At 45.1% G+C, this 21,322-nt stretch overlaps 1 protein-coding gene across 1 annotated transcript in view; it reads left to right on the forward strand.

Annotated features, from left to right (window-relative positions):
* The window catches only part of MRC1 (mannose receptor C-type 1), a 705,818-nt gene that overhangs the window by 224,055 nt on the left and 460,441 nt on the right, over nucleotides 1-21,322 (forward strand). Inside the window, exon 9 of the mRNA XM_069211541.1 lies at nucleotides 8,830-8,943. Coding sequence (XP_069067642.1) covers nucleotides 8,830-8,943 — 114 coding nt within the window. The remainder of the gene's footprint in view (nucleotides 1-8,829; nucleotides 8,944-21,322) is intronic.

The following is a 21,322-nucleotide window of genomic DNA, read 5'->3' on the forward strand; positions in this document are numbered from 1 at the left end:
AGCATCACTTTAACCTTTTTTCAGTTAATTTTTTAGGGTTTTTTAACTTGAAGTTATATTTTATTGTCATACCTAATTATGCCAAACCCCCACCTCGCACAACCCTGAGCCCAGCCTCCACTGGCAGCCATTTCCTTACCAGGAACGGCCTTCAACCATGCTTGGAGTGTGGTTGTCCACTGGGGATGCCCCAACCCTCTCCCCACCTCCCCCCCTGACAGATGGCCAGGCATGCACCGTGCACAGTGTGTTTCTGACCCTGCTGCATACAGCCTTTGGGATTTGCCATCACAAAACATATGGTTTCATTTTAAACAAGGCCCGCCTACTGGCTGTGTTAAAGTTTAAAAACATCAATATATATATCATCATATAAAAAGGAGGCCTATGGTCTCTGATTAAAGGTCAGAACTTCAGTATATTAAAAGCAGACCTATTGTTTTTGTCAGAGATCAACACATTAATAAATCAAACACATGTTGTAATGTAGCATTAAAACCAGTGGAGCCAATAAGCACAACAAAGTGGATTTACTATTAAAACGCTCAAAGCAACTTTCATGAATAGTAATTGTCATCAAAATATTTTAATAAAGGATTCCTAGTCAAACCAACAATAAACTTGTGTTTGAGTCATTTTTAACAGTCTTGAGGCCAGCTGAAGAACATACAGTAGAAGTGAAATATTAAAGAACAAAGTCCATGCACAGAATTATGAGTTGCTCAAGGCGAGTACAGTGAACAATATTTGAGTGACCTCACTGCTTCAGTGCTGATGTAGGCTTGAGATGTTTAACGGCTCCTTGAGGGGGTGGCACAAGCAGCTCTCCAGTCCCACTAGTAGCATTTAATATACAGGCCCTGTACACATGTAGTGCACTTTACTAGGGACGTGCACGTAAATTAATTATACCAATCAAGCATGTACCAATCTTACCACGTTTTACAGGAGTGCGCTTTAACATTGGCTAACAGTGGTAAAGGGCCCAGAGCCCTATGGTCAACAAAAATAGATCAGCAAAAGTGGGGGAAAGAGGGCAAAAAGATTGGGGGAAGACAACCCTACTGCTGACATGTCTAACACTAAGGCCCTCATTTTGAGATTGGCGGTAAACGCCGCCTACCGCCACAGCAACAGCCACCAAAAGACCGTCGCCACGGCTAACATCCATCCACCAAATTATGACCACAGCCGGATTTCCCCCACAAGAAGGGTGGAAATCCGGCTGTGGCCATGCTGGCGGACAGTGTTAAGGTGGCGCTGCTACCACGAGCAGTGCCACACCAGTAGACCGTCACCAGCCGTATTACGTCAAATAATACGGCCTGGCGGTGTTCTGCTGGCAGTAGCAATGCCCCGTCCCCTGCAGGAAGCCCCCATGGATTCAGGTAAGTTGGGTTTCCAACAGGGGAGGGGGATGGGGGGTGTTGTGTGTGTGTGTGTGTATTGGGGTGTGTGCATGAATGTGTGAGTGCGTGCGTGAATGTGAATGAATGTGTATTGGTGCGCGTGTGTGTGTGTGCATGTGTGAGAATGCATGAATGAATGGAAATGTGAATGCGTGTCTGCTTGTATGTTTGGATGTGTGTACAGATGTGTACGTGAATGAATGGATGCATGCATATATGAATGCGTGTATGCCTGTGTGAGTGAGTGTGTGAATGCGTGGTGTGTGCCTGGAAGTGTGCGTGTAGGGGGGATTGGAACGGAGGGAGTGTGGATGGAGGGGAGGTGGGGGTTGTCTGGGGAGTGTTAGGGGTGGGTGGTCCTCCTACCAGTGACAGGGAAGAAATTCTTTGTCACTTGCAGGGCCTACCGCCATGGCTTTCCTGGTGTTATGACCGCCACAAAACCATGGCAGTAGGCAGGGTCATAATGCCGCCGCCGGGACAGTAGCAGCCACCGGGTTGGAGATTGTTATCTCCAGCCCAGCATCTGCTACCGCCATGGCGGTCGGTGTGGTACATTGGCGGGTTGGCTTCAGCCAGCCTGCCAATGTCATAATATGGCGTATGGACCGCCAGCCTGTTGCCAGCACTACTGCCACATTTCCACCGACCACTGGGGTCATAATGACCTCCTAAGTGTAAAAAAAGGAAAAAAAACAAGGAAGATGGCCTTTTCCATCTATGTACAAAGTATGTGAAACAACATCCTTGTGTCCATCACAAGCACTCCAAAGTTTCCCAAGTTTAAAATGAGTTGGCCATACACCTCTTTAAAGAACACTACATCATACTGTATTAACCATCCACAACCTAGCTCCATCTCTTATCATTCATTGATATTGTACTTGTCTTTGACCCAGCACAGAGCTCTGCCATCTTTTTACTCAGATCACGCCATACAAATATTACATATGTACATATATATTTTTACTCTTCTCATTAATTCAATTCCAATGCCCCAAGACTCTTTTCAATAAATGGGAGAAATGAATAAACACATCACAGAGACGGAATGAGAAAAAATGGAGGACTCTAAGACTTTTATAAGAAATCAAGAGATTCACTATAAGCTCCGCTATGGATAGCACTATACACTTGTGAATCTTTGTCACTTGTAGTTTCCTCTCAGACAAGAATGTCAGAGGGGTTGTGAGGGAATCAGGGATACCATAGATATTCTGTGTGCATGGCCTAACACAGTGCCTTCCCAGGCAGAATAAACGGGGATCTCGAAAGCAGATCCTGGGATTACTGATGTCTGGGGATCCTGAGGTGCTGTTGCTTGGTGAAAGGCTGAATGTTTTTCAGGGAATGTGCAAGTATGATAGGCAGCTTTTGTGGCAGTGTCTAGGATCAGCAAAAGTATCAACAGCATTTCAGTGGAAGAAACCAACCGCTCCATCTATAGCACAAGAGAGTTTGGAATATTCTAACAATGGAGCAATTCATCAGCAATGTGAAGGGGACATTTTTACATTTTGATGGGGTTTGGAGGAAACCTCTACTTAAATACATGTTTAAGGGCTTACCAAACCATGCCTTACCACCCCGACAGAAAGCAATGAGTTTGTTCAACTAAAATCTAAACAGCAGATCTAGCAAACCATTGTAGATTTTCTAGAAGTAAGGGGAAACGGGAGAGAGGGAAGAAGGAAAGGGGCACCTTCAGATATGATGAGACACTTCACAACGGGTTTGTTCTGAGGCATTGTGCCTCATCTTGCTTATACACGTTTTTTAAAATCCGACAGAATGTTTGAAATTTTTTTATACTTTAGTTAAAAATCACACTCAAAGTAATACTGTACATAAATAGTTCAGATGCAGACATGAAAAACAGGCAGCATGACAATTGTTTAGCAGGCGCTGCTGGAAGGTAGTTAAAACTAACCCTACTGAACAACCTTGTATGAAACTTTGGTGTCACTACCTTGCCCTCTTGTCTCTGGAGTCCCAAGATAGTTCATAGGGAGTCTGGGGTTCTTGAGGTGTCCCACATTGTGTGAATACACCGCTCTGGCTCCCATCTAGGTAGTGCACAGTATCTTCTCATTGTGAGAGATAGCATAAGGCGCGGGCTGAGCTTGTATTGGTCTGGTGTCTTTGTGATGACTGCACTGCTCACAGGGTATGCACCATACTGTCCCCGGACCCTAATGAGCAAGGACTGACACCTGGGCCAACTTGTTAGAGTTCAGTTAGCATTCACAGCACTGTTGCTGGCCTCAGCTGGAGTAGCACCAGCACAGAGGCTGGTCATGGGTTGTGATGCTCACGCCTGATTGAATTTGGCAGCTTGAAGATCTTGTATTTACAAATACACCACTGAAACAGCTAGGGGCTCATCCCTGGCAACTATTTGGCTCCTGATATTGGGCTTTTTGCTAAAATGGCACCCATCTGCCTGGCCTCACATATAGATTAAGGACAGTGATACAACTTTTTTAGCATTTGCACCATCACAGTGCTTGTTTGCTGTTGAAGCCCACAGATATGGATCACAGGCGGTGATTTGACTTTTCTAGCACCTTGCAGCTTTGCAGCACTGGGTTGTTTGTGCATCCTGCCTCAAATTTGACACAGTCCTCTCTCGTCTGAGCAGTATCTCCCTCATGCAATGACAGCATAATGCCCCTCAAACAGTTGATCAGCTCTCTCCCCCAAAGCAGAGTTCACACAGGATTTCCTAGCAGGTTAAGGTAATTTTTCAGGCTTCTGCTCCTAAACCTGGCAAGAGGAGTTTGGCAGAGCAGAGTGTTCCCCAAACCAAGCCACTATATGGAGAACCTGTAACACAGGTGAAAAATATGGGACAGTGAGTGTATCAAAGCTTAGCAAAGTTGTAGAGAGCAGCTGTGTATTCCAGCTGTCACTTCTGACTCCGATTCTGGGTAGTTTTGTATTTTGCTTGTTTCACACTGAATGGTCCAGTCAATGTCTTTGTCAGTATGTGTGAGCTGGAGGACGGGTGGTTCTGTGAGCCTTGTTTCATGAGCAGCCAAATCACTATCACAGAGACAAGGGAGGAAAGGCTGCCCCATTTAAATGCCTATTTCTGGAAATGACCACCATTTGCATGGTGTGACACCCCCATCCCAATTTGTTGCCTTGACAGCGTTGCTGGCTTTAGGGCTTTGTGCATTTTACTCCTGCTAACTAGTGGTAAAGTGTCTGTGCTCTCTTTTGCAACATAATTACATTGATTTCTGGCATCTTTAACTTACATGTTAGTCTCTTGGTTGTGAAGAGGTGTTTGCTTCTCTGGCAGGCTGACCATCTGGGCTCTGCCCAGGAACTTAATTAACTTCAAAGGGGCCTATTTCCGACAGGCAGATGTAGCTAACACCTGGCCTTCCCCCTTTCTTTGCCCGCTATCCAGTCAGGCACCATACCCATGGGAGAAGAGCTACCCTCAGAACCAGTTTCGAGAGACCACAGAGGAGGGCATGTTCAAGAGTGAGCACAAGAGCTCTGCACAGGGGTAGAAAGGTTCTGCCATGTTGTTGTAGGGCAGAGAAGGAATGCACTGTGGTGTTATTTTCAGTGAAACTCACAGTGAGTGCTGAAAGGGTGGGTAGGGTCACCCCTAGGACCTTTATCCGATTGGTTAAGGAGTGACCAGAAGTTTCCCCCACTCACAGGCTGGCACTGGGTATAAATGTGGTACTCACAGCACCCTACAGAGATCCCTTCTGGACCTGTGGAAAAACTGAGCAGGATTGGGCTTGCTGTCTGTGGCCTGAGAATAATCCTAAAGAATAGATCTGCTCTCCCTCTTGTACCCAGGACAAACACATGGACTCTAAGGATTATACAGCTGACCTTCCCTTCTGTATGGTCACAGGGACAGAAAAAGCTTTAGGAAACCTTTTAAAACATTGCCTGCTGACCACTTCCAACTGGACCTGACTTGGGTCTTGCTACTACCCAACTATCAACGTGCTCCAACTACATTCTCTGCAGCAGCAAATTGATTAATTGGGACCTCAGGGAGAAGGTATCTGGCCTTGTGAAACCCACTTCAGAACCAACCTGCAGTCTTGCCCTACTGGAAGAATCTGAGCTCAAATAAAGTAACTACATTGAAAGGTCTAACCAGGCAAGGTCCTGAAAAGTTTCTGGCTGGAAAAATACCTTCTCTGTGCTTGAAATTCACATTTCTCCCACTCTGGACTTTTCTGCCAAACCTCAGTTGCTTCACCAAGATCTTTTCCAGCTGGTATCTGACAATGTAGAGCCCACTTTGGCTACAGTCTGCTGCCTTACCTAATTGAGGATTTTTACTTCCATGACAGAGACTGAGCACCAGATTTAACTTTTCTTTCACACAATGCAGCAAGGCAATTTGCTGCACTGCTGTGTGAAAGGGAGAGAATAGAAATGTAGCACCTCTGCTAAGATATGGCATACTTCTGCTCCCTCCCAGTGCTGGCACACTGTGTGCTGCCTAGCACCAATGCCTTGCATCCTGGTGCAAGGGTGCCGTGTTAGGGACAGGATTTGTTTTTTTGTAGGAAGGCTCTTCCTCTAGAAAAACAATCTGTTGAGGCTGATTCCTCTTTCTATTTGTGCCTTAGAATGCAGCACATAGAGAAGGAACAAGGAGAAATAAAAAAATGTATGCTCTTTATGCCTCTGTTGCGTAGATGTATTATTCAGGTGCAAACCTAGGTTCACAGGCGTTTGTGAATGTGGATTTGAATCAAAGTATGTGGTGGATGAATGCAAAAGCACACGCTCCAACCATGAGGCACCCACCAGAAGCAGAGCAATGCAAGGAAGTTCTGTATGCTGCATTGCTTAGCTTGTATTTACTAAACCACGCAAAACTATGCAAATCAACCTGCAGTGCCAAAAATGGATTAAATGATGGGGTTGCAAAACAAAAGTGATGCTCTCTGAAGCAAGCTCACAGTAAATCTGGGCCTCAGTCTGAAAGTAAACTTTTCACTGGGTTTTGACTTTATTAGTGTTTGAGTACTACATAAATACTTTGCACATTATAAACCAGTCAGCTCTGTGTCACAATTACCAGGAGGTTGAGGTTTATTTAGTGGTTTACCCTGACAAGGAGTTATTCAAGGTGGGACTCTCCCTCTTTCAACTAATACCCCCAATTTCTCACACCTGTTAACCTGCAGGTTGTATTTCTTTCCAAGGACAATTAGCTCCAGAGGGTTCCTTTATCTTCTCTCTTAACACTCAATCTGAACCAATAAAAAGGATCTCTGCAATTTTATTGAGGGAGCCCTGCAAAGCACATCTACTGTCTGGAATCTCCCTCCAATCCTTCATCTTAGGTACCACTTAACTGTAATCAATATGAAATGGATCCCAATGTGACTACAGCCATGTGTCATGCATGCTCCACACACATCCCATACACACACCAGTAATGCACTCAAATGTGAAATCCACATTCCACATGGATGGGTTAGGGACTCAGATGCAGGGTACTTGCAGACCAATTTAGAAAAAGAAGAGCAAAGCCACTGGGCTGTTCTCTGTAGCTGGTGATAGGTAAAAAGACCTATCCTACTGCTCTAATCATCTTTCTGCCAGTCCTCTACATCCCAGTGAGTTGATCATTGCCGTACTTGGCTAACTGGGCACACATGATGTGTGTCTCTAGGCTACAAAACCCCATTCTAGGTTTCAAATAAGTTTACAAAAGTGACTACAGATGGCTCACATGATTATGGTGCGCTGGGGCTATCCTAAAAAAGACAGCTCAATTATGGTATGTGAGGCAGGGGCGTACACTTGCTAAAGCCACTCAGGAGATTTTTCTCTGTCACAACAGATTATTTAGGCCTGATCTGTGTATTAGGAAAAGTTATAACAAAAGCAGTAAGGTAGACATATTTATTGAGAAAACATTTTAAGCCAGTGGGCCTTTAAGCAAGGATTAACTGTGTGTGTGTGTGTGTGTGTGTGTGTGTGTGTGTGTGTGTGTGTGAAAAATGGATAATCTATGCTATGTTTAAATTATTTATTTATTTTTTATTGCAATCATATACCTGACACATTTAGGAGACAGAGGCCCTCATTCTGACCTTGGCGGTCGGCGGAGAGGCGGCGGTCGGACCGCGAACAGACCGGCGGTGTTAAAAATGGCATTCTGACCGCGGCGGTCACCGCCGCGACCGACCGCCACTTCCCCACTCCGACCGCCACGGCGGTCATGACCGACGGGCTGGAGTCTGCGCACTCCGGTCCGGCGGTCGACCCAAGACCGCCAACGGTATCATGACCCTGCTTACCGCCGCGGTTTCTGGCGTTCGGGAACCGCCATGCGAACCATGGCGGTAGGCACTATCGGGGCCAGGGAATTCCTTCCCTGGCACTGATAGGGGTCTCCCCCACCCCCCACTGCCCCCCCGAGTCCTCCCCCCACACCCTCCACCCCCCTGCCACCCCCCAGAGGTGGTACGAACCCCCTCCCCACCCCCACCCCGACATGCACATACACGCACCCCGACATGCACACACCCCCAACATGCACATATACACACCCCCTACACACACATACACAACGGGGACACATACCCGCACACATACATGCCGACATGCGCACCCGCCGAACTACACACATCGCCCATAGGCACAGCAGCACTCCCCGCCCGCATGCACGCACTCACACACCCCCTCTACACACTCACACGCACACCCCCATGCACGCACACATCACACAACACCCCCCAACCCCCTCCCCTCACGGACGATCAACTTACCTTGTGCGTTGGTCCTCCGGGAGGCGACGGGAGCCATAGGGACGTGACCGCCAACAGAAGACCGCCAACAGAAGACCGCCACACAGAAATGTGGGTCGTAATTCTGTGGGCGGTGTTCTGCTGGCGTGGCGGTGGAGGTTGACCAGTCTCCACTTTCCCGCCGACCGCCAGTGTGGCTGCTGGCGGTATTCCGGCGGAACGCTCCCAGCGGTCGGAATACGCGCAGTGGCATACCGCCGCGGTCGGCGGTCTTTACCGCGGCGGTAACTCGGCGGTCTTGCGAAAAGACCGCCAAGGTCAGAATGAGGGCCAGAATGTGTTCTTGTACACTTTCATTTTTTAAATTTCCCTTGTATGTGCTTGCTGAGTGCATGTCTGTTTGTTGAGGATGGGCGAACGCAGAAATGAATTTTAGGGTGTTGATAGGCATGCATTTGTACATTTATGAGGGACAGAATACATGTATGGTGAACTATTGAGTGCCTAAGCTCACTAGTGACTGAAGAGGAACTTTCACTTATAAGCCATTTCTATTTGTGTTTCTAATGATTGTTTTAGAACAGCTATACGTAAGTTTAAAAAACTATATTGCACACTCTGAAATGCATAAACTAATTATAAAACATTTTCTCTTTGAAATATTTTAGGAAGGATTTTGGGCAGACAGTATGTGTGAAAAGAAATTTGGGTACATTTGTAAGAGGAATCCGTTGCCCTTTGAGCCAGGTCATGTGGATATCATTGATCCTGGCTGCAGTAAAGTGAGTATACATTGCAAACAAAACATTGTTAATGCCAAATGAGCAAATTATGGGAAAACATATACTCATAGTCTGGGTATTATTTTAATAAAAAACTGAATTAAATTTAGATGATGTTGTTCTGCTTGAGTATGGGTCCTCATGTGTAATATTAGTACCATTTTGAGCTTTTTACATACTATATTGGGTGAAAGAAAAAAATTTATATTTCTTACATATACGTAGATGACTTCTTTAGTGCAGATCTTGTACTGGCTGCACTTTTTAAAGATTAAACAAGATTAAGCAAAATCAAGTAAAATGACAGTGCAAAGTGAGCCATATGGTGCTAATATTATGATAGTTCTAAATAAATTTAAGTGGACCATCCAGAATCAGAACTTTTTTAAGAAGTACAGCAGTTGGAGATTTATTTCTCTATTCTTAGTAAAATGTGTCTGTAGTCAAATCAGAAACGCAATGATAACAATCAAGCTGAGCAATCCTAATCATGAGAACTCTCAACTGAAAAAGGTGAAATACAAACAATAGAACAAGCATGACCTATTACAAGATATAAGACTACAGCATTATTCAGTGAAAATAAAAACACAGAAGCTCCCTCTGGCCAAGAGTCTTTGGAAATCTGTTTCATACTTGAATCTATCACAGTAGACAGAAAACACGTGGACTATACCTAAATATTATTCCTTCATGATGTACTTATGACCTCTCCGTTGTGATCACTATGTTTGAATGATTCTTACCTTTTTGTTTCACTCTAAATGACACCTGTTTTCATGTTAAACATAATAAAGAAATGGGATGATTTTGAAGCATCATGTAGAAGCCCACAACTTCCAGTCCACAATTGCTGCAGTTTACCTGTAGCTGCCCTGTCTTCATATATGCAGTCTGTTGAAAAGCGCATTTGATGAAAGACTTCAGGATACACCACCAAAACTGGACTTGTCCAAAAGGCATCTCATAGTAACTGCTCCAGTTCAGAATCAGCTCACAATGTAGTATTCCACAACTAATTCCTCTGCAAAAGTCACTTAAAATAGACATGGAAAGTCCCACTCACACATGGTAGAACATCATAATATAACATAGTCCATGCTGCTGGATCTCCCCAAGCATAGACCACCAGGGAAGAAGAGCTAACTCACTTGTGTAGCAGTAGGTTCCTGCTCTCCTAATAGAAAATATATGAGAATCAATAACGTCTGTGATAAAGAGTACAAATTAGTTTGCCCAACTAGAATCATCTCATTGAACAAAACAACACAAACATTAAGGTGCATAAACCAAGAACTTATTAATTTCTTATCACACCCACTTCTTATCACTTCTTATAACTTCTCTGTGTTTTACAAGTGCAAATGGTAAGAATCATGCTTCTAAGAATGACTGTCTATGACAAAGGAAGTTTTCAAATGCAGCTCACAATATGCAGAAAGCAGGTAGAAATGATTTGGCAAAGTTTTATTCACAGGAACATGTAGAAGAATTCGGGTCAGATCTATGAAACCATTTTGCTGTAGCACAGTTCCTGGCTTTGCAAACACAAGATGGATTCCATGTTGGTAAAGCCTTTCAAAATAAAAAAACAAGTTTAACTACTCATTCATAATCGCAAACGGGGGATGTGAAAACGGTCTCCTCCAATTTGCAATTTGCAATGAGAGGTATGTATGGTTGGTGACCAAAATTGCAGTTGCAAACCATAGAAATTTTACTAACTCCTCAAAAAATATGGGGAACAGGGATGCAAAGGAAATCGTGTTGGTCGGCCTCAGGTGAGCACTGAAATACTTCCCACCCAACATCAAAAGAGGGAGCAAATCTAGTTATTTTATGGAACATGGTCTATTTTACATAAAAGGATTTTCCAGCAATGAAATGGTTATCTGTCGTTCCTTGTAGGTCCCCATCTCTGTGCCTTGAGCCAATCATTGAGGTTTTCAAATAGTGACCTGCTGTTGTGGGCTCCATTTAGCACCTATATTTGGTCTCCTTTATTTTAGCTTCAGGCCTGTGGCCTATGCGCTTTACTTACGTATGCATGTTATTTGTTTATTCATTTTATTATATTTTAGCACAGCTTGCTTTTTAGCAAGGTTGTTTTTATACTCTAATCAGGAGCCTTTCTGTAAAAGTTTTGTTGTCAGTTCCTTCACACAACATTCCACTCTGTGTCCTGTTCAAGGCTATTCACAATAGTTTATGGGGTATTGCCAATCCAAGAGCTACAGAGTCAAACCTCAAATCCTAGATATATCACTATGTCAGTTGTGTTCTCAGAACAAAACACGTTTTTTAATATATATACATACCACATAGACCTCAGGAGGGTAGAGGGGATATTCAAGGTAGCCATCTTCTGCTGTGTGCCACTTCGTCGACAACTTTGCTTATCTTGGCCTTGACGTTCCAGCCAACTGGGAGGACTGCCAGTAGAACAACAGGCAGACCCTTCGCTTTTTCTAGGTATGAGGTCTGAGGGCTCCTTCCATATATTAGTATGGGCAGCAGGGCTAATACTGCTATGCAGTCATGTACATGGTAGAGCACAGGTAGGAATTCTTAGACTCATGATTATGTCAGGATGTTGGGACTGTTTATCTGTTTTACTGTAATGGTCACAATCATCACTGTATGATGTTTTGTCTTCCTGATGATTGCAGCTTATGCCTTATATCATAGAATGCAGTTTCCTCAATAAATGCACTGAAACCTATCCTGCATTTTTTTGTCTGCCTTCACATGTATGAGACTTTGTACAAATGAAAGAAAGAGGTAAGATCTGTTCTACCACAACATCCCTGAAGAGTCAGAGTGTCATGTTCTTAGGCTGCCACAAATCACCTTAACTTTCTAGGTTCGGGTGAGGTGCTGCTAGCTAGCAAACAAGGTCAGGATGACAGCTTTCAGTTGGTGTGGAACTGACTCAGTCACCCATACCAGATGGTGCTGCCGCCCGAAACCAAGTAGTCTTATCCCTATGGCAATAGTCCTATAACACTGCCTAATAAATATTCATTAGGCAGATTGCTCTGCAAACCTCTGTGACTAGAGATTTTGCTATGTTTCCTGTCAGTACATAGGTTGCATCGCAGACTTCAAAACAACAAAAGTTATGTAAAAGATTTTATTTCTGCAACCAAATGTTCATGACGCACATCTTACAAGTGCTAGAAGTTAAACTTTCTGGCTAGAACCTAAAAGAATGTCCACTCTTTTCTTTTTTACAAGTTGCAAAATATCTCTTGCCAATAGCACACATGAAATCCGTTCAGTTCAGTTCATTTAACTTTATGCGGTCATATTAGAATAGACCACAAAAGTATAGTACAATCATGCACAGCAAAGCAAAATAAAACAATACAATTTAATCTAAACTCCATATATAAAATGCTTTCAAAGTGCATATAAAACACTGACACCAGATAAGATACATAAAAAAATATCAATTGGGGGACCTGCCAGCAATTTTCTTTAGTTTGTGGGCATATATTATTTGTACTTCGCACCGTGTAAATGTGAACACGGGCGGGATCATGTATATCTTTATATTAAAACTGATATTCATGTAGAGCTTCACGAAGTTCTCAACAAGTCTGGTAATCATGATTAAAATGTTGAGTCAAGGCACACAACAGGGAGCATTCACGCTGTAGAACTAATCAAGCATTTTTCTTGCCCTTAGCACCACTTTCAAAAAGGTACATACAGTCACAATCTCCCCTGTATCAACTGTTTGAAGAAAGTGCAGTGCTTCTGTACAATGGAGCAAGGACACTTAAAATCAGTGGCAGATTTTGAATCATAATTATGAGCTACAAGCAAGATCTGGAAACACAGGCATCACATAAAGAGTAATAAACAATATTTAGCACTTGAGAGCTAATACCCCAAGGGCATAACAGCATCACAAAATAGACCCATAGTTAACCCCTTCGCTGCCAGGCCTTTTCCCCCTCCTGTTCCAGGCCTTTTTTTGCCTATTTGGGGCAGTTCGCGCTTAGGCCCTCATAACTTTTTGTCCACATAAGCTAACCAAGCCAAATTTGGTCCTTTTTTCCAACATCCTAGGGATTCTAGAGGTACCCAGACTTTGTGGGTTCCCCTGAAGGAGGGCAAGAAATTGGCCAAAATACAGGGAAAATTTCGTTTTTTTCAAAATAATTGGAAAAAGTGGCTGCAGAAGAAGGCTTGTAGTTTTTCCCCTGAAAATGGCATCAACAAAGGGTTTGCGGTGCTAAACTCAGCAGCTTCCCGGCTTTCAGGAACAGGCAGACTTGAATCAGAAAACCCAATTTTTCAACACAATTTTGGCATTTTACTGGGACATACCCCATTTTTTCAATTTATTGTGCTTTCAGCCTCCTTCCAGTCAGTGACAGAAATGGGCATGAAACCAATGCTGGATCCCAGAAGCCTAAACATTTCTGAAAAGTAGACAAAATTCTGAATTCAGCAAGGGGTCATTTGTGTAGATCCTACAAGGGTTTCCTACAGAAAATAACAACTGAAAAAGAAAAATATTGAAATTGAGGTGAAAAAAACATAAATGTTTCTCTACGTTTTACTCTGTAACTTTTCCCTGAAATGTCAGATTATCGAATGCAATATACCGTTACGTCTGCTGGACTCCTCTGGTTGCGGGGATATATTGGGCTTGTAGGTTCATCAAGAACCCAAGGAACCAAGAGCCAATAAATGAGCTGCACCCTGCAGTGCGTTTTCATTCTATACCGGGTATACAGCAATTCATTTGCTGAAATATAAAGAGTAAAAAATTGCTATGAAGAAAACCTTTGTATTTCCAAAAAGGGCACAATATCAGATGTTGAGGAGCAGTGGTTATTTGCACACATCTGAATTCCGGGGTGACCATACAAGCATGTGAATTACAGGGCATTTCTCAAATAGATGTCTTTTTTACACTCTCCAATATTTGGAAGGAAAAAATGTAGAGAAAGAAAAGGGGCAATAACACTTGTTTTGCTAATCTATGTTCCCCCAAGTCTCCCGATAAAAATGATACCTCACTTGTGTGGGTAGGCCTAGCGCCCGCGACAGGAAACGCCCCAAAGCGCAACGTGGACACATCCAAATTTTTGAAAGAAAACAGAGGTGTTTTTTGCGAAGTGCCTACCAGTAGATTTTGGCCTCTAGCTCAGCCGGCACCTAGGGAAACCTACCAAACCTGTAAATTTCTGAAAACTAGAGACCTAGGGGAATCCAAGGAGGGGTGACTTGCGGGGCTCGGACCAGGTTCTATTACTCAGAATCCTTTGCAAACCTCAAAATTTGGCTAAAAAAACACATGTTCCTCATATTTCTTTGGCAGAAAGTTCTGGAATCTGAGAGGAGCCACAAATTTCCTCCCACCCAGCGTTCCCCCAAGTCTCCCGATAAAAATGATACCTCACTTGTGTGGGTAGGCCTGGCGCCCGCGACAGGAAACGCCCCAAAGCGCAACGTGGACACATCCAAATTTTTGGAAGAAAACAGAGGTGTTTTTTGCGAAGTGCCTACCTGTAGATTTTGGCCTCTAGCTCAGCCGGCACCTAGGGAAACCTACCAAACCGGTGCATTTCTGAAAATTAGAGACCTAAGGGAATCCAAGATGGGGTGACTTGCGGGGCTCGGACCAGGTTCTGTTAACCAGAATCCTTTACAAACCTCAAAATTTGGCTAAAAAAACACATGTTCCTCACATTTCTGTGGCAGAAAGTTCTGGAATCTGAGAGGAGCCACAAATTTCCTTCCACCCAGCGTTCCCCCAAGTCTCCCGATAAAAATGATACCTCACTTGTGTGGGTAGGCCTAGCGCCCGCGACAGGAAACACCCCAAAGCGCAAGGTGGACACATCCAAATTTTTTGAAGAAAACAGAGGTGTTTTTTGCGAAGTGCCTACCTGTAGATTTTGGCCTCTAGCTCAGCCGGCACCTAGGGAAACCTACCAAACCTGTGCATTTCTGAAAACTAGAGACCTAGGGGAATCCAGGATGGGGTGACTTGCAGGGCTCGGATCAGGTTCTGTTACCCAGAATCCTTGCAAACCTCAAAATTTGGCTAAAAAAACACATGTTACTCACATTTCTGTGGCAGAAAGTTCTGGAATCTGAGAGGAGCCACAAATTTCCTTCCACCCAGCGTTCCCCCAAGTCTCCCGATAAAAATGATACCTCACTTGTGTGGGTAGGACTAGCGCCCACGAAAGGAAAGGGCCCAAAACACAACGTAGACACATCAATTTTTTTTTTATAAAAAGCAGTGCCTACCTGTGGATTTTGGCCTGTAGCTCAGCCGGCACCTGGGGAAACCTAGCAAACCAGCGCATTTCTGAAAACTAGAGACCTAGGGGAATCCAAGATGGGGTGACTTGCGGGGCTCGGACCAGGTTCTGTTACCCAGAATCCTTTGCAAACCTCAAAATTTGGCTAAAAAAAACACATGTTACTCACATTTCTGTTGCAGAAAGTTCTGGAATCTAAGAGGAGCCACAAATTTCCTCCCACCCAGCGTTCCCCCAAGTCTCCCGATAAAAATGATACCTCACTTGTGTGGGTAGGCCTACCGCCCGCGACAGGAAAATCCCCGAAGCGCAACGTGGACACATCCAAATTTTTGGAAGAAAACAGAGGTGTTTTTTGCAAAGTGCCTACCTGTAGATTTTGGCCTCTAGCTCAGCCGGCACCTAGGGAAACCTACCAAACCTGTGCATTTCTGAAAACTAGAGACCTAGGGGAATCCAAGATGGGGTGACTTGCGGGGCTCGGACCAGGTTCTTTTACCCAGAATCCTTTGCAAACCTCAAAATTTGGCTAAAAAAACACATGTTACTCACATTTCTATGGCAGAAAGTTCTGGAATCTGAGAGGAGCCACAAATGTCCTTCCACCCAGCGTTCCCCCAAGTCTCCCGATAAAAATGATACCTCACTTGTGTGGGTAGGCCTAGCGCCCGCGACAGGAAACGCCCCAAAGCGCAACGTGGACATATCCACATTTTTGGAAGAAAACAGAGGTGTTTTTTGCGAAGTGCCTACCTGTAGATTTTGGCCTCTAGCTCAGCCGGCACCTAGGGAAACCTACCAAACCTGTGCATTTCTGAAAATTAGAGACATAGGGGAATCCAACATGGGGTGACTTGCGGGGCTCGGACCAGGTCCTTTTACCCAGAATCCTTTGCAAACCTCAAAATTTGGCTAAAAAAAAACGTTACTCACATTTCTGTGGCAGAAAGTTCTGAAATCTGAGAGGAGACACAAATTCACTTCCACCCAGCGTTTCCCCAAGTCTCCCGATAAAAATGATACCTCACTTGTGTGGGTAGGCCTAGTGCCCGCGACAGGAAACGCCCCAAAGCGCAACGTGGACACATCCAAATTTTTGGAAGAAAACAGAGGTGTTTTTTGCGAAGTGCCTACCTGTAGATTTTGGCCTCTAGCTCAGCCGGCACCTAGGGAAACCTACCAAACCTGTGCATTTCTGAAAATTAGAGACCTAGGGGAATCCAAGATGGGGTGACTTGCGGGGCTCGGACCAGGTTCTGTTACCCAGAATCCTTTGCAAACCTCATAATTTGGCTAAAAAAAACACATGTTACTCACATTTCTGTGGCAGAAAGTTCTGGAATCTAAGAGGAGCCACAAATTTCCTCCCACCCAGCGTTCCCCCAAGTCTCCCGATAAAAATGATACCTCACTTGTGTGGGTAGGCCTACCGCCCGCGACAGGAAAATCCCCGAAGCGCAACGTGGACACATCCAAATTTTTGGAAGAAAACGGAGGTGTTTTTTGCAAAGTGCCTACCTGTAGATTTTGGCCTCTAGCTCAGCCGGCACCTAGGGAAACCTACCAAACCTGTGCATTTCTGAAAACTAGAGACCTAGGGGAATCCAAGATGGGGTGACTTGCGGGGCTCGGACCAGGTTCTGTTACCCAGAATCCTTTGCAAACCTCAAAATTTGGCTAAAAAAACACATGTTACTCACATTTCTATGGCAGAAAGTTCTGGAATCTGAGAGGAGCCACAAATTTCCTTCCACCCAGCGTTCCCCCAAGTCTCCCGATAAAAATGATACCTCACTTGTGTGGGTAGGCCTAGCGCCCGCGACAGGAAACGCCCCAAAGCGCAACGTGGACATATCCACATTTTTGGAAGAAAACAGAGGTGTTTTTTCCGAAGTGCCTACCTGTAGATTTTGGCCTCTAGCTCAGCCGGCACCTAGGGAAACCTACCAAACCTGTGCATTTCTGAAAATTAGAGACATAGGGGAATCCAACATGGGGTGACTTGCGGGGCTCGGACCAGGTCCTGTTACCCAGAATCCTTTGCAAACCTCAAAATTTGGCTAAAAAAACACGTTACTCACATTTCTGTGGCAGAAAGTTCTGGAATCTGAGAGGAGACACAAATTCTCTTCCACCCAGCGTTTCCCCAAGTCTCCCGATAAAAATGATACCTCACTTGTGTGGGTAGGCCTAGTGCCCGCGACAGGAAACGCCCCAAAGCGCAACGTGGACACATCCAAATTTTTGGAAGAAAACAGAGGTGTTTTTTGCGAAGTGCCTACCTGTAGATTTTGGCCTCTAGCTCAGCCGGCACCTAGGGAAACCTACCAAACCTGTGCATTTCTGAAAATTAGAGACCTAGGGGAATCCAAAATGGGGTGACTTGCGGGGCTCGGACCAGGTTCTGTTACCCAGAATCCTTTGCAAACCTCAAAATTTGGCTAAAAAAACACATTTTCCTCACATTTCTATGGCAGAAAGTTCTGGAATCTGAGAGGAGCCACAAATTTCCTTCCACCAAGCGTTCCCCCAAGTCTCCCGATAAAAATTATACCTCACTTCTGTGGGTAGGCCTAGCGCCCGCGACAGGAAACGCCCCAAAGCGCAACGTGGACACATCCAAATTTTTGGAAGAAAACAGAGGTGTTTTTTGCGAAGTGCCTACCTGTAGATTTTGGCCTCTAGCTCAGCCGGCACCTAGGGAAACCTACCAAACCTGTGCATTTCTGAAAACTAGAGACCTAGGGGAATCCAAGATGGGGTGACTTGCGGGGCTCTGACCAGGTTCTGTTACCCAGAATCCTTTGCAGACCTCAAAATTTGGCTAAAAAAACACGTTACTCACATTTCTGTGGCAGAAAGTTCCGGAATCTGAGAGGAGCAACAAATTTCCTTCCACCCAGCGTTCCCCCAAGTCTCCCGATAAAAATGATACCTCACTTGTGTGGGTAGGCCTAGCGCCCGCGACAGGAAACGCCCCAAAGCGCAATGTGGACACATCCAAATTTTTGGAAGAAAACAGAGGTGTTTTTTGCGAAGTGCCTACCTGTAGATTTTGGCCTCTAGCTCAGCCGGCACCTAGGGAAACCTACCAAACCTGTGCATTTCTGAAAACTAGAGACCTAGGGAAATCCAAGATGGGGTGACTTGCGGGGCTCGGACCAGGTTCTGTTACCCAGAATCCTTTACAAACCTCAAAATTTGGCTAAAAAAACACATGTTCCTCACATTTCTGTGGCAGAAAGTTCTGGAATCTGAGAGGAGCCACAAATTTCCTTCCACCCAGCGTTCCCCCAAGTCTCCCGATAAAAATGATACCTCACTTGTGTGGGTAGGCCTACCGCCCGCGACAGGAAACGCACCAAAGCGCAACATGGACACATCCAAATTTTTGGAAGAAAACAGAGGTGTTTTTTGCGAAGTGCCTATCTGTAAATTTTGGCCTCTAGCTCAGCCGGCACCTAGGGAAACCTACCAAACCTGTGCATTTCTGAAAACTAGAGACCTAGGGGAATCCAAGATGGGGTGACTGGCGGGGCTCGGACCGGGTACTGTTACCCAGAATCCTTTGCAAACCTCAAAATTTGGCTAAAAAAACACATGTTACTCACATTTCTGTGGCAGAAAGTTCTGGAATCTGAGAGGAGCCACAAATTTCCTTCCACCCAGCGTTCCCCCAAGACTCCCGATAAAAATGCTACCTCACTTGTTTGGGTAGGCCTAGCGCCCGCGACAGGAAACGCCCCAAAGCGCAACGTGGACACATCCAAATTTTTGGAAGAAAACAGAGGTGTTTTTTGCGAAGTGCCTACCTGTAGATTTTGGCCTCTAGCTCAGCCGGCACCTAGGGAAACCTACCAAACCTGTGCATTTCTGAAAACTAGAGACGTAGGGGAATCTAAGGAGGGGTGACTTGCGGGGCTCGGACCAGGTTATGTTACCCAGAATCCTTTGCAAACCTCAAAATCTGGCTAAAAAAACACATGTTACTCACATTTCTGTGGCAGAAAGTTCTGGAATCTGGGAGGAGCCACAAATTTCCTTCCACCCAGCGTTCCCCCAAGTCTCCCGATAAAAATGATACCTCACTTGTGTGGGTAGGCCTAGAGCCCGCGACAGGAAACGCCCCAAAGCACAACGTGGACACATCCAAATTTTTGGAAGAAAACAGAGGTGTTTTTTACGAAGTGCCTACCTGTAGATTTTGGCCTCTAGCTCAGCCGGCACCTAGGGAAACCTACCAAACCTGTGCATTTCTGAAAACTAGAGACCTAGGGGAATCCAAGATGGGGTGACTTGCGGGGCTCGGACCAGGTTCTGTTACCCAGAATCCTTTGCAAACCTCAAAATTTGGCTAAAAAAAAACACATGTTACTCACATTTCTGTGGCAGAAAGTTCTGGAATCCAAGAGGAGCCACAAATTTCCTTCCACCCAGCGTTCCGACAAGTCTCCCTATAAAAATGATACCTCACTTGTGTGGGTAGGCCTAGCGCCCGCGACAGGAAACGCCCCAAAGCGCAACATGGACACATCCAAATTTTTGGAATAAAACAGAGGTGTTTTTTGCGAAGTGCCTACCTGTAGATTTTGGACTCTAGCTCAGCCGGCACCTAGGGAAACCTACCAAACCTGTGCATATCTGAAAACTAGAGACCTAGGGGAATCCAAGATGGGGTGACTTGCGGGGCTCGGACCAGGTTCTGTTACCCAGAATCCTTTGCAGACCTCAAAATTTGGCTAAAAAAACACATGTTACTCACATTTCTGTGGCAGAAAGTTCCGGAATCTGAGAGGAGCAACACATTTCCTTCCACCCAGCGTTCCCCCAAGTCTCCCGATAAAAATGATACCTCACTTGTGTGGGTAGGCCTAGCGCCCGCGACAGGAAACGCCCCAAAGCGCAATGTGGACACATCCAAATTTTTGGAAGAAAACAGAGGTGTTTTTTGCGAAGTGCCTACCTGTAGATTTTGGCCTCTAGCTCAGCCGGCACCTAGGGAAACCTACCAAACCTGTGCATTTCTGTAAACTAGAGACCTAGGGGAATCCAAGATGGGGTGACTGGCGGGGCTCGGACCAGGTTCTGTTACCCAGAATCCTTTGCAAACCTCAAAATTTGGCTAAAAAAACACATGTTCCTCACATTTCTATGGCAGAAAGTTCTGGAATCTGAGAGGAGACACAAATTTCCTTCCACCCAGCGTTCCCCCAAGTCTCCCGATAAAAATGATACCTCACTTCTGTGGGTAGGCCTAGCGCCCGCGACAGGAAACACCCCAAAGCGCAACGTGGACACATCCAAATTTTTGGAAGAAAACAGAGGTGTTTTTTGCGAAGTGCCTACCTGTAGATTTTGGCCTCTAGCTCAGCCGGCACCTAGGGAAACCTACCAAACCTGTGCATTTCTGAAAACTAGAGACCTAGGGGAATCCAAGATGGGGTGACTTGCGGGGCTCGGACCAGGTTCTGTTACCCAGAATCCTTTGCAGACCTCAAAATTTGGCTAAAAAAACACGTTACTCACATTTCTGTGGCAGAAAGTTCCGGAATCTGAGAGGAGCAACAAATTTCCTTCCACCCAGCGTTCCCCCAAGTCTCCCGATAAAAATGATACCTCACTTGTGTGGGTAGGCCTAGCGCCCGCGACAGGAAACGCCCCAAAGCGCAATGTGGACACATCCAAATTTTTGGAAGAAAACAGAGGTGTTTTTTGTGAAGTGCCTACCTGTAGATTTTGGCCTCTAGCTCAGCCGGCACCTAGGGAAACCTACCAAACCTGTGCATTTCTGAAAACTAGAGACCTAGGGGAATCCAAGATGGGGTGACTTGCGGGGCTCGGACCAGGTTCTGTTACCCAGAATCCTTTACAAACCTCAAAATTTGGCTAAAAAAACACATGTTCCTCACATTTCTGTGGCAGAAAGTTCTGGAATCTGAGAGGAGCCACAAATTTCCTTCCATCCAGCGTTCCCCCAAGTCTCCCGATAAAAATGATACCTCACTTGTGTGGGTAGGCCTAGCGGCCGCGACAGAAAACGCCCCAAAGCGCAACATGGACACATCCAAATTTTTGGAAGAAAACAGAGG

Source organism: Pleurodeles waltl, chromosome 10 (assembly GCF_031143425.1).
Source record: "Pleurodeles waltl isolate 20211129_DDA chromosome 10, aPleWal1.hap1.20221129, whole genome shotgun sequence".
NCBI classification, from domain to species: domain Eukaryota; kingdom Metazoa; phylum Chordata; class Amphibia; order Caudata; family Salamandridae; genus Pleurodeles; species Pleurodeles waltl.